General features: G+C 46.6%; 1 protein-coding gene across 2 annotated transcripts in view; it reads left to right on the top strand.

The window, feature by feature from the left end:
• pik3r3b (phosphoinositide-3-kinase, regulatory subunit 3b (gamma)) overlaps positions 1-11,409 on the top strand; it is a 161,329-nt gene extending 149,920 nt beyond the window's left edge. For both annotated transcript variants that reach the window (XM_061078594.1, XM_061078595.1), the window contains 8 exons: positions 7,000-7,138; positions 7,688-7,786; positions 8,109-8,289; positions 8,437-8,562; positions 8,659-8,978; positions 9,731-9,805; positions 10,194-10,364; positions 11,211-11,409. In XM_061078594.1, the coding sequence (XP_060934577.1) occupies positions 7,000-7,138; positions 7,688-7,786; positions 8,109-8,289; positions 8,437-8,562; positions 8,659-8,978; positions 9,731-9,805; positions 10,194-10,364; positions 11,211-11,409 (1,310 nt within the window). The remainder of the gene's footprint in view (positions 1-6,999; positions 7,139-7,687; positions 7,787-8,108; positions 8,290-8,436; positions 8,563-8,658; positions 8,979-9,730; positions 9,806-10,193; positions 10,365-11,210) is intronic.
• Positions 11,410-13,782: the final 2,373 nt, after the last annotated feature.

The raw sequence follows: 13,782 nt of genomic DNA, 5'->3' as shown, positions 1-13,782 counted from the left end.
TCCTTCGTTCTTCTCACGCATGTCAAGGTTAAAAATGAGCAACAACTTTGTGTTTTTATCAAAGATTGTTTCAGCTCCGTCCGTGCTGTGAAACTCCTCCCCCTCACCAAACAGGTTTATTCACAACATGGATTCACTTTGTTCAGCAGCTGCAGCTTCTGAAGCTGTATTTTAGTTATTTTCCCCCGTGTGTCATTACCTGAACGTGTGTGTGTGTGTGTGTGTGTGTGTGTGTGTGTGTGTGTGTGTGTGTGTGTGTGTGTGTGTGTGTGTGTGTGTGTGTGTGTGTGTGTGTGTGTGTGTGTGTGTGTGTGTGTGTGTGTGTGTGTGTGTGTGTGTGTGTGTGTGTGTGTGTGTGTGTGTGTGTGTGTGTGTGTGTGTGTGTGTGTGTGTGTGTGTGTGTGTGTGTGTGTGACATGTCATCTAAGAGGAAGAACTGTGGTGACAGAGAGGGTGAAAAATGGGGAGTGGGGGGGTGATAAAGGGCAGAGGAGACTGGAGGAAATGGAAGGGGAGCGTCCCGCAGATGTTCATTAGAATATTTATTATACTGGAATTGAAACGTGAACGCCTCAGTGACAGTTAAAGTGCGTGTCTCTGTGTGTGTGTGTGTGTGTGTGTGTGTGTGTGTGTGATTAGCACAGGTGGAGTGCCACCATCACCCCCCCCCCACCCCCCCAGCCCCAGGGGAGGGCCTGCGTTTCTACCATCAACTTTGTGTGTGTGTGTGTCTGTGTGTGAGAACGATGAGTCTCATCTTTCAATGGAAAATCACCGGAGCATTTTAGATAAAGGAGCCAGAGAGATTGAGTCGTTCCCACGGTTACTTCACGTTACTTCCTGGTTCTCCTCACTCACTTCCATGTTGCATCGGGTCACATGTCTGCTGCATGACAACCTGCACACGCGTGACACTTCTCTGTGTCACAGCTCGGTTTTGGGAGAGATTGTGGATCATGTTGAATGCACATTTTGCAGATCTGAGCCCTTTGTTCTGCACCGTTACACAACAGCCGAGTTGCATTGAGGAGAATAGAAGGTTTCAAGCTGCTGGTTGTGAAACGATGATATAATCACATTATGGTTATTTGTACTAAAATCATTGCACTAATTTGAAAACCTTGTGATGATTCTTGTCAGTTAACTCGTATCTTTTCCACCGTGATCGTCGATGGAGGTTAAGAGATCTGCACTCTGGAGATTTACACCGGAGAACAATGACAACACATTTATTTATTCAATGATATCTGATTCTCATTTGCATTTCACACAAATCTGCAGAAATCACTAGAATCTAGGAATTAAAGTGTTTTATAGAATCTCCAAATCTGTCTTAGTGGGATTCTGATTCCCTCCTCCTGTGGGTCGGACCTGCTGTGGTTCATCTGACAACAGCCGAGTTGCATTGACCAGAATAGAAGGTTTCAAGCTGCTGTTTATGAAATGATAATATAATCATATTATGGTTTTTGTACCAAAATCATTGCACTAATTTGAAAACCTTGTGATGATTCTTGTCAGTTAACTCGTATCTTTTTCAATGTGATCGTCGATAGAAGTTTATATGACAACACATTTCTTTATTCAACGACAACTCCTCCGAGCAGACAATGATATCTGAGTCTCATTTGCATTTCACACACAAATCTGCAGAAATCACTAGAATCCAGGAATTAAAGTGTTTTATAGAATCTCTAAATCTGTCTTTGTGGGATTCTGATTCCCTCCTCCTGTGGGTCGGACCTGCTGTGGTTCATCTGACAGCAGCTGAGTGCGTCTGTGACATCACTGGTGCACGGCGCCGCTCCGCCTACAGGACGTAATGATCCTCTGCAGGACGGGACTGACGTGTGGCCCACAGGAGACTGATCCTCCCAGATGTGTGGCTGAGTCTTTTATGAGCGTCGTTATCTCCACATAAATTAAAACCTGTTTCCGAGGATCCTGCAGATTAAGACTCAGATTCATCATCATCTGACCTCGGAGGCTGGAGCTCCACGGCAGATTAGGAAGAATCAAGAATCCGACGCTAGGTCCACTTACGATCTTTGTGCAGCTTTTAACCGCATCACCGAGTCTTTGTCCCTGGACGTGTTGGGCTCGGTTGTCGTGGAGACGGATGTGTTGAAATGCAAATGCAGTCGCTGCTGCTATGATTTCCATTTGTTGCATCGAAGGCATAAAGAGATTATTATTTCTTTGTCTGATCGGTTGTTGATGATTTCAGTTTAAATGCACATTTATTGTCTTTTGGGATTCTGCACTAATTGGATAATTATATGCATAAGTGATTATTAATATGATTGCACCTGCAGCTTTCCTGTGGTCACTTGGATAAAATCAATTAGGATAATTTTAGGCTTTTTAGTGTCAATTTTTGTAAAAAGGTTTGAAGTCATCACTGTGGATTTGGGCTCAGCTGACGGGAGTGAATGAGTGAATAATTGTTATAATTAATAATTGTAATAATGAATAATTGTAATAATTAATAATTATAATAATTAATAAGTGCGACTCACGTTCAGCCGCTGTGTTCCAACGACCTGTTGATTTACTGCCTGATGCTGCCGTGCTGATATATACCAGTGGGTAACTCCACCTCCCTCCTTTCTCTCTCTCTCTCTCTCTTCCTTTCTTTGCCTTATAAGCTGCGGCCCCCCCCCCCTTCCTGCGTTTAGACCCCAGCCACCCGGCCTCCTGATTGGCTGAGGGGGCGGGCCTCCACGCTCGGATTAGTTAGCGCATCATCATCATCTGTCTTCTAGGTTCAGCTCCTCTCTCGCTCGCTCTGCTCCTCAGTGTGGCGGAGCCGAGAGCCGGAGGAGGAGGTGGCCGTGGAGGAGGAGGTAGAGGAGGAGGAGAGAGAGAGAGAGAGAGAGAGAGAGAGGGAGAGTGTGAGAGAGAGAGGTAGAGAGAGAGAGAGGAGGAGGGAAACAGCTGAGAGACGAGTGGCAGCATGCAGCTAACGGAGAGCGTGATGCTGGAGGACGGTAAGAGACAGGACGGGACACAACGCTTCTGCTTTCTCTTCCTCTTTGTTCTTCCATCCTTCCTCATCATTTATGTCCTGCTTGCTTCCTTTCTTTCATCCTTTCTTCCATCCTTTCTTGGCTTTCTTTCTTACATGCTTAATCCACCTCTCTCTTTCCAATCTGGATCCATGTCTTTGCATTTTTGTTCTGTCTTTACTTCTTTTTCCCTTCTGTCTTTTCTTTCTTTCTTTCCTTCTTTCTTTCTTCCTTTCCTCCTTCTCATCTTCATCTTCTTTCCTTTCCTTTCTTTCCTCTGTCGTTTTTTTCTCTCTTTCTGTCTCAGTTGCTAAATTCTCTTCCCTCTTTCGCATCTGGATCCACATCATCTTTTCATTTGTTCAGTTCCACTCTTCCTTCTTTCTTCACTTCTCTCCCCCCCCCCCTCCTCTGTCTTTTCTTTTCTCTGCACCCCCCCCTCCTGTCACTCAGCTGGTGGCACGCGACCTGGCGCCTGCAGAGTGCGTGTCCGTGCACTCGTGTTCATTGTTTGTGTCTCTTGTGCGTTTGTGCTGCAGCTCTGTGGAAACCGGTGCTGGACACAAAGCTGATTATTTAAAGTTAAAAAAAACAAACTGGCTCCAGATTCTCAGACGCAGAGAGTTGCCACTTTTCTCAGTTTCTATAAAATTCAAATATTAATAAATCGACATTTTGATGTCAACACTAATTTGAGACGTGAGTCACTTAAGAGTTAACGTGGTGGAAATCTGAGCCCAGTTTGGAAAAGGAAGGAGTGCGTCCATGTGTGTGCATGCTTTCACAGCTGTGACGCTGGAACACACCCACATACTGGAGATGCACACACACACACACACACACACACACACACACACACACCCTCCAGCTCCTCACTGCACTGTAAAGTTATGAAACTAAAATGGATTGTTTAGTGTGTGTTTAGTTTCTCTCGCTCTGTGCAGTAAATTCCCTGTTGTGTGAGAACTCTTGCTGCAGCGAGGATCTTTGTTAATGTTAGGTCGCTGCTACTGAATTGGGCTGCACCCCCCGCCCCCCCCAAATGATCAGCTGGGATGCGGAGTGCATGTGTGTGTGTGTGTGTGTGTGTGTGTGTGTGTGTCCTGTGTGTGTGTCAGTCCGTGCTGACAGTCATTGTTCCGGAGAGCTGTGTGTGTATCTGCTGCATATGTGATGACAAGTGATATCGCTCTGTGTGTGTGCGTTAGTGCGAGTGTGTGTGTGTGTGTGTGTGTGTGAGTGTGTGTGTGTGTGGCAGAGCGCTGCTCCTTTGTCTGCTGAGAGGGAGGGGGGAGGGAGGGGGGGCGGTGCACTGACGGTCCCCTTTGTTCGTCCCTCGCTCTCTGGGCGATGTTGTGTAGTCGTGATCTCTTTTCTCCTGATTTTGTTACACTACACTGGTTTATTTTCACCAGTTTTCATTTTCTACCACATTGTGTAGTTGTGTCCTCTTTGTTCGGACGGTTGTCATGTGTGTGTTCGGCTTCTTTGTGTGTTAAAAACAGACCGGAGTGATCAGAAGTATTGATCCGCGTGTCGGGGGGGTTCGGCTGCAAAGGTCACGAGCTCCGATTCATTTAAGGCTTCAAGTTTCCGAAGAACCTCTGCAACAAAGGAGTTGTGTGTGTCTGTGTGTGTGTGTGTGTGTGTGTGTGTGTGTGTTGGTCCAGTTCATTGTCCTGTTGTTGTTCCGACGCTGAAGTGATAAATCATCATCAAACTTTCATCTATGAGCTGGATTCCGATCTTTCTGCATCGCTGTCAGTTACACATTCACGTGTTTAATGCAAATCTGAGAGGAAACGCACAAACTGAACAAATCACCCAACTCCAAAACCCTTTATTAATTTAAATTTTATTGCAAAAGAAAATGAACAGTTGCAGATCTTTGAACGACCTATTGTCCTGTTGTGGCACTGTCCTTTGTGAGCGTCCACACTGACACACACTGACACACACACACACACACACACACCTCTTAGTGTTCCCGTCAAGTTTGAGCAGTTTTAAAAATATTTAATTTCCCCTTTTGAAAATTAAATTGGACAAAACCTTTGTCTTTTAAATATGAAGTGAATTTCCACTCTTGTGATGTTCTGGACGTGCACGTGTCTGCAGAGTGCTGACGGGGGGGAAACGGTGCAGCTGCAGAATGACAGTTTCTGTGCGAACACACTGACTGACGTGTGAGGAGAGGAAGAGAGAGAGAGAGAGAGAGAAAGAGAGAGAGAGAGAGAGTGGGAACAAAGAGCGGGAGAGGAAGAGGAGCTCCTACACACATTCCTCTGGACTGAGAATCTGCTCTGAGCGTGTGTGTGTTTTATTAATAACAGTTCGTAATGAAAAGATCCCAGTTGTCACTTCTCTTTATATATTCAGATTGTGTAATTCTCTCCGACACACACACACTCACTGAGTTGTGTTGTTTTTAAACCAAACACACTGGAGTCAGTCAGACGAAGCCTTTGTGAGAATCCTGCTTTACCATCAGTTGTGTGGAATTTTAAATATGAAAAATGTCTCGAAAAATATATTCTCTCAACAAAAGAAAAAAGAAAGACTCATACTTCATCCTCCTTTAGTTGTGGGGCCCCCTGGTGGCTGCAGAGGCTTCAGCAGCCTTTATGCTCGAATCAGCTCAACTGTCAAATTAAAACAATTTATAAGAACAGAACGAGTGTATTTATATAAACGCTGCACATTAATGTCCCGAGCAACAGAGTTACTGGATGTTGGATGTAAATGTATTTAATTGGTTTGCTGTTGTTGAGTCCAACTGCTCCGTGGGGATGTGAGTGGCACAGTGGTACAGCGGATCAGTGGTACAGTGGAATTGGTGACAGGTTGTTTTAATGGTGTGGTCCCGGGGGGAGTGGTCCCGGGGGGGATTGAGGGGGGTGGTAGAGTGACACGTTAACACCCGGAGAGTAACGCTCATGTAACTGCACATGTTGCTTTTGTCCACTCTCTCACTCTCACTGATGCATTGTGGGAATTTCCCGCGTCTGTTTCCGTGGACCGTGTGTGTGCGTTTGTGTGTGTGTGTGTGTGTTGTGTGTGCGTGTGTGTGTCCTCTGGTGTAATGTGCGAGGCCAGAATGTTGATGGCGCTCCGGTCCCGTGCGAGTGGTCGGCTGACGGAGGACGCAGCTCCGGTGGCGTGCGCTCCCCTTCTACTGGATCCTGTGTGTGTGTCTGTGTGTGTCTGTGTGTGTGTGTGTGTGTGTGTGTGTTTAAGTGATTTGTGATGTAGGGGCTCTCCAGTAATTACACTGCTGTTCCTTAAACTGGATCCAGATGTGCCTGAAGTCTTGTAAACCTTGAAAAGTGTGTGTGTGTGTGTGTGTGTGTGTGTCTCTGTGTGCGTGTGTCAGCCTCCAGACTTTCTGCCCTGTTGTGTTTATTGATGATATAATGAAAGTCGTATTCTGTGAGATGAATGATGAGGGAAGATTCCGCTCACATCTGAAAAGCAGCAGCTGTTCTCACAGTTCACTGACTCTTCAGTCCAGTTGTGATTTGATCCAGTTGTGTCCCGACCTGTTGACCTTTTGACCTGTTGACCTGTAGGAAACTGTCCTTTGTGTGATTCTGCAAAACTCCTCAACGTTGAGCTCTTGTCTGTCGGGTTCTTTTAATCATTAGTCTGCTCAGTATTTAAAACGTGACTCTTGATGCTCAGACTCGATGTGAGTTGAGTCAATATTTATCATCAGCATAACATTTAAAATTCAGGCATTAATGATCCTGAGTGTCAGCTGAGTTCTGACATTAACAGTTTAATGTTATTCTAAAATGATTCAATAACAGTCACAGAAAGGACGTGAGGATTTATGAGCCGCTGTGATTAATAACTCCTGGGTTATCATTTGCATACAAAGTGCATGTTTCACAACCAAACCTTCTTCATCTTCTGGGATTGTTTCTCACACTCCTGTTCTCCTTCACCTCTAACACCTTCTCTCTCTCTCTCTCTCTCTCTCCTCCTCCAGCTCTTCCTCCGAAGCCGGCGAAGCCCCAGCAGCCCTCCTCGGTCGTGGTGGGGGGGGGCGGCGGCAACACCGGCGCCAAGGAGGGAGGAGCAGGAAGCTCTCTGCAGGACGCCGAGTGGTACTGGGGAGACATCTCCAGGTGAGACTGAGATCAGAGGCGGATTAGATCTGATCATATGAAGTGAAACACGTGTCTGCTCGTGTGTCTTTATCTGTGAACTCGTCCTGAACAGTGAAAGATAAGCCCCTCCCCCTTCCTATAGTTTCCTTGAGTTTCAGAATAAAACACGTTGACATGAAATTATTTTTATTTCAGTGTAAACGATGAGTTTTTGATGATCAGGAGTTAGACCTGTCTAAGTGTAGGTTAGTGCTGAGCTATAGTGAACACACACAGTCAGATGATAACCACACCTACAGTGGAGACAGTCAGTCTGCCACCTATCACACACACACACACACACACGCACACAGACACACACACACTCACACAATCTGAGCTGGGACCAGTCCGCCCAGTCTCCTCCATCATCACTGAGCTGATGGAGTGTTTACTCTGAGGTGTGTGGCTGCGGGTGAAGTCCTCACCACTGATAACTGGAGGCAGATGTGTTTTTAAACGCACAGCTCTCACAACCGACTCACACACTTTGTGTTTCTCTTCTCCTCTGCACGTTGTGGTTCTCAGGGAAGAGGTGAACGACAAACTCAGAGACATGCCCGACGGGACCTTCCTGGTGCGGGACGCTTCCACCAAGATGCAGGGCGACTACACTCTCACACTGAGGTAAACTCCTGAGGCTCTGTCACACCTTCAGGCTTTTCTGTGTACTGTGGAGTACTGTGGAGTACTGTGGAGTATTGTAGTACTGTGGAGTACTGTGGAGTACTGTGGTACTGCACCTACATGGGCTGATGCTGCTAGAAGCATTTTGCCGACCGCCTCCTGGTAAACTGGAGCAAATCTCCCTCAGTCCTGGAAATAAAGTGTCTCTAGGGAACTGAGGCCTGAGCTGTAAACGTGAACAAGAATCTGATCCACGTTAATAATGTGTCACTGTACGTATCTGAATGAGTTCTGATCATGTGCTGGTCTCCTCTGTGTTCAGGAAAGGGGGAAACAACAAGCTGATAAAGATCTACCACCGCGACGGGAAGTACGGCTTCTCCGACCCCCTGACCTTCAGCTCGGTGGTGGACCTCATCAGCCACTACAGACACGAGTCTCTGGCTCAGTACAACACCAAGCTGGACGTCAAGCTGGTGTTCCCCATCTCCCGCTTCCAGCAGGTGTGAACTCACAAGAACACGTTTAGAACATCTGCACCACACACGGCTCCCTGTGAGCAGAGTCGTGGGAAACATTCAGATTGTCCTTCTCCTTCCTCCTGTCTTGAGTTTCCATCTCTAATGTGTCTGTCCTCCTCCATCCCTCAGGACCAGCTGGTGAAGGAGGATAACATCGATGCGGTGGGGAAGAAGCTCCAGGAATATCACAATCAGTACCAGGAGAAGAGCAAAGAGTACGACCGACTGTACGAAGAATACACCAAGACGTCGCAGGTACGAACAAACACAAACTCAACAGAGAGAAGAATCTGCTTTTGTTTTGGTCCGCTCGCTCACCACCTCCTCCTCCTCCTCCTCCTCGTCCCTCAGGAGATCCAGATGAAGCGCACGGCCATCGAAGCCTTCAACGAGACCATCAAGATCTTCGAGGAGCAGTGCCACACGCAGGAGCGCTACAGCAAGGACTACATCGAGCGCTTCCGCCGCGAGGGCAACGACAAGGAGATCGAGCGGATCCTGATGAACTACGAGAAGCTCAAGTCGCGGCTCGGAGAGATCCACGACAGCAAGGTGCGGCTGGAGCAGGACCTGAAGACACAAGCCATGGACAACCGCGAGACGGACAAGAAGATGAACAGCCTGAAGCCCGACCTCATACAGCTCCGCAAGATCAGGGACCAATATCTAGTGTGAGTAGAGACGCTGTCATCACAGGACCGAGGCCTTTCACATGAGAACTTAGTTTAGAAGCAGATTAGATCTTTTTTAAATTGACTGATAACTGAGGACGAGGTCTCGTTAGGACAGAGGAGCTGCAGGACGTCTGAGGACAGACTATTTATAAAGCAGAGACATCTATACGCTGCTGTTAAGCCTCCAGTCAGATGTGTTTACTCAGGAGGGAGAAGTACAGTAGATAAAGGTTCTCTGATCAGAAAGATAACATGTTGGACTCCAGCGGTTTGTTCAGTTTCTTTATATTTTCAAAGTTTTTAGGAGCTGAAAATAGTTTTAATAGTTTCACAGGTTTGAACTTTGCTGTGAAACAAACCCACTGAAATATCTTCTTTTACGCACTTTTATCTACAAACTCTTAGAAACAGTTTGTAAAGAACAAAGTCTGTGATTATACAACATGTTTTCAGATCGTCCATCACCTTGATGGTTTATATAAAGCTGTCGGGTACCGTGTGTGTAATCTCTGGGTGTAGAGTCCACCTCTCTGTCCTCAGACCTCTGGACGTCTCCTGCTTTGTTTCTCAGGACGAGTCTCTGTCCTCGTCCCAGATCCGTGAAGACCAGTTCAGCCTCATGTTTGCTCAGGGACCCGTGAACGCTGCTGGGAATGAAAGGAGCCTTTCAGACTGATACTGGTAGTAATGGTTCTCTTTCTCTCCCTCTCTCCCCCTCTCTCTCTCTCTCTCTCTCTCTCTCTCTGTAGCTGGCTCAATCACAAAGGAGTTCGACAGAAACGAATTAACGACTGGCTGGGAATCAAGAACGAGACCACTGACGAGTAAGTCGACTTTTTCTGATCAGATTTTCTGTTTCTTCTGCTATAAACTTCTACAAAAGATGAGAGAAGTACGGTGGCCCTGAGAGGTCAGAGCACTGCAGCTCGTAACAACATGTAGATACACAAATAACAACACACATACACACAATACAAAATGAGCTGCACATATTCGTTCAGCTCAGATTCCAACAGCACTGACGTGTAACTGATTTGTTTCTGAATCACAAAACCTCTCAGACGGGTTCATCACTTTTCTTTGTCCCCCTGGAAACACATTGTGTTTGTGCAGATTGTGTTGTAGTGTGTTGATCTCTCAGTACATCATGTATATATGTGAGTGTATCTCTACCTCCCTGTTCACCACCTGCCTGTTGTCGTGTCTGTGCAGAGCGTACTTTGTGACCGAGGAGGACGAGAACCTGCCGCACTGCGATGAGAAGAGCTGGTTCGTCGGGGACTTGAACCGAGTTCAGTCGGAGGAGCTGCTGATCGGCAAGCCCGACGGAGCCTTCCTCATCCGAGAGAGCAGCAAGAAGGGCTGCTACGCCTGCTCTGTCGTGTGAGTACACACAACACGTCAACACACAACACGTCAACGCACACAACACGTCAACGCACACACAAGCTTCTTACACATCCCTCTATCAGCACAGGGTACAATATATATTATTATTAATCATTTACTCTGAATCTGTGTTTTCCTGTTGACAAATGTAATTGGTAAAAGAAAGTTCTCATAAAGTTTCCAGGAAGAATGACGTGATTAGGGTTGCAAAGGGGCGGAAAGTTTCCGGTAAATTTTCCGGAAACTTGCTGGAAACTTTCCATGGGAAGTTAAGCTCGGGAATTTTCCATTCATTTATCCATCAATTATAAAATATTTTTACAGACGATTCCAATTGTTTGGCTAACTATTTATATCTCTGGCATTGCATTAGTGTTTTTTTACAAACTTTTTCCTCATCTTATTCTACAGAACAATGCCACGTGCACTCTCTCATGTGTGGAGACATTTCACCTCATCCAATGTAGAAGGAAAGGCTGTGTACATTTGCAAATACTGTGCAAAGACCTATGTTAAGAATGACACAACGATGCAGAAGCATATAGTCAAGTGCCCAAAGTTTCCTCAGGGCTCAAATCAGCCTCTGACACAACAAAATGTTTATATTTATGTCTGTATATGACAAGGTAAATACAGTTAGTATAAATTACCCACAACATTTCCAGTTAATTCCCGTGGAAAGTTTCAAACTTTGAATATTCCTGGAATTTTGCAACCCTAGACATGATTCCAAAAAACCTCAGTTTTCAAATCTACCTGCTTCAGATCCTGTTGAGCTTTGACACCTGAATTGTGTTATTGTGTGTCAGTGAACTAACTGTGTGTGTCTGTGTGTGTCAGTGTTGAAGGCGAGGTGAAGCACTGTGTGATCTACAGCACGCCGCGTGGCTTCGGCTTCGCGGAACCTTACAACCTGTACGGCAGCCTGAAGGAGCTGGTGCTGCACTACCACCAGACGTCGCTGGTGCAGCACAACGACTCTCTGAACATCCGCCTGGCCTTCCCCGTCTACGCACACATGCCCCCCGGACGCAGATGAACCCCCCCCCACACCACCCCCCCCATCCGTCTGCTCACACTCCCACAGAGACTACAAGCCAACCCCCTCCCGGGGAAAGGGAGAATGGGAAGAGTGCAGGAAGGAGGGAGGATTGGTTGAAGTACAGACCCGTAAACGATAGATAGAAACACTCGCTGCAACACACACGTCAGCCACCTTGGAGTTATATATATTTTTACAAGAACATTTTTCGGAGGGCATTCTTTCTAAAGACTGCTGGATTTGCACAAGGAAGTTTTAAATGTTTGTGAATGTGAAAAAAACAAAAACAATAAGCGACCGAAGGAAGGAAACGGAGTCGAGTCAGCTCCAGAGTTTCAGGTTGAGCCGCTGCTACCGGAACTCCAGCTCAGACTTTCTACTAGAAACTCAACAAACCACGAGAATGACGACAAAGACGACTACACAACATTCCCATTCTAAACCTTTTCTCTCACCTCAAATGATTCTATTACTGCTTTTACTTTTTTTATTTTGTTTCTGGAGTCGTTTTCATGTTTCAGATGTTTCCTTTATTCTTTACTCCCGACTTTGTTTGTGGTAAATGCAAGAGGAGGTGATGAAGATGATGAAGATGATGAAGATGATGTCAAGTGTCTGTTTCTGTCCCTCTCCGAACGAGAAGCAAGAATAATGTAGCATCGCGTTGTGGAGCGTTCCTCCATGTCGGCTGCTGGGGGGGGGGGTTAAAGAGGGGAGGGGGGGGGCACAAGTGACACTACACAGTTTTGTCGAGTTGAAGGACAAAAGGTTTTTGCTTTTATACGAACTGTAGAGGGTTGTTGTTTTTTGTGCCAGTGTGTAAATGGCAGCGTCACAGATTCGAACCAGAGACCAAAGTGGGCGTGGAGTGGGAGGAGCAAAGAGTCTTTTCCTTCCCCTTTTTTGAACGGGGGGAGGAGCCAAGAGAAACGAATGGACGCTGTGTTTGAGACCACACATAAAACTGAGTTTTGGACCACGTGCTCGTGCACCAAATAGCCTTTTTTCTGGAAAACCAAATGGTACGAGAACAGAAACGACTCCTGTGAACACAGCTGGTCGAGCAGGAAGCACTTAGACGAGCCGCGCTTGTGACCTCAGCTCCGCGGGCGCCGACCCGACGTTAACGGGTCGCGTTCCTGCAAATATGAATCGTGTTTTAAGTGTTTTAAACAAGTCCTCTGGTGATAAAGCATCTGCCAGGAACCGTTTCCACTGGTGAAAGAAACCCAGCAACATCTGGCTTCTGTTCGTTCTTCCTCCGAGGTGAAGTCACTCTGCAGTGGAGGTCGAGAGCGTCTCCATCGTGGTCGTGACCTCGGACACGACGCCTCGGAGGAAACAGCAGAAAAGCAAACGGAAAAGAGTCATCTGGTGTTTTCTTAGCGCGTTAAACCACGTTTTAAAAAGCCTTAAAGTTAAGCTTGGCTCTTTAGTTGACGTGTTTGCACAGTGAACGTCATTAGACCGACGCCCCCGAGCTGTGAGGTCACAAGCGGCTCCACACGAGACCAGAGAGGAGGAGGAGGAGGAGCCAGAAAACCTGAAAACCCATTTTATGTGTGGTTGTTGACACCGTGAGAGAGAGAACGGGCGAGTGAATGCTACACACTGTGGGTTGAACACTTTGTGCTTTTTGTTAGAAAAACCTTCAGAAATAATAAGCTTTGATAAATAATGTTTTTTAATGTGTGTGACGCAGCGGCAGGAGGCGGAGCCCCGAGCCGGAGACACACAGGCTTACGGAGAAAATACTGAAAACTTGAAAGAACGTGCAATCTAGAGTTGTGTTGCTGTAGTTCAGCGGGCGAGCGAGAGAAAGCGAGCGAGAGAGAGAGAGAGAGATAATCAAAGTGCACAGTGAAGCTTCTGGAGTCGAACCTACTTTCTGTTTGTCCGTTCTGTTTTGATCTGATTTCTGTTGACCTGGTTTCTGAAGCTCAGAACTTCTCGGCCGGCGCTCGACTTTATAACCAGTGGAAACATTTCTCTGTCAAAGACTAAAACAAATAAATAAAAAAAGCATCACGCAATAAAAACTGTCTTCAAAAACTGAAGAGAAAAAAACAAGTTGCATTCTATTTTTCCTGGAGATTCTCTGGTCGCTGATTGGCTGAGGAGTCTGAGACTAAGAATGAGAGGGGGTGGGGGGGCGGGCGTCGCTGCCTTCAAGGTTAATAATAAAAGTGAAGGGGGGGGGGGCGATCATGTGATTCTTGTAACGGCAGCTGTTCTCACTTCAACCCACCACCCCCCAAAACAGCTTGTGAGGTCGTCAACCAGAAACAAACCTCTGAGACGAAGCCGGTTACAAAGTCAGACAAAGCTCCGCCCCCCCCCTCCGGAGCCCCGCCCCCTGTGAGCGCGTGC

This window comes from Limanda limanda, chromosome 9, assembly GCF_963576545.1.
Source record: "Limanda limanda chromosome 9, fLimLim1.1, whole genome shotgun sequence".
In the NCBI taxonomy this organism is placed as follows: Eukaryota; Metazoa; Chordata; class Actinopteri; order Pleuronectiformes; family Pleuronectidae; genus Limanda; species Limanda limanda.
Note: the sequence above shows the minus strand (reverse complement) of the source record. Positions and strands in the feature narration are given on the sequence as shown.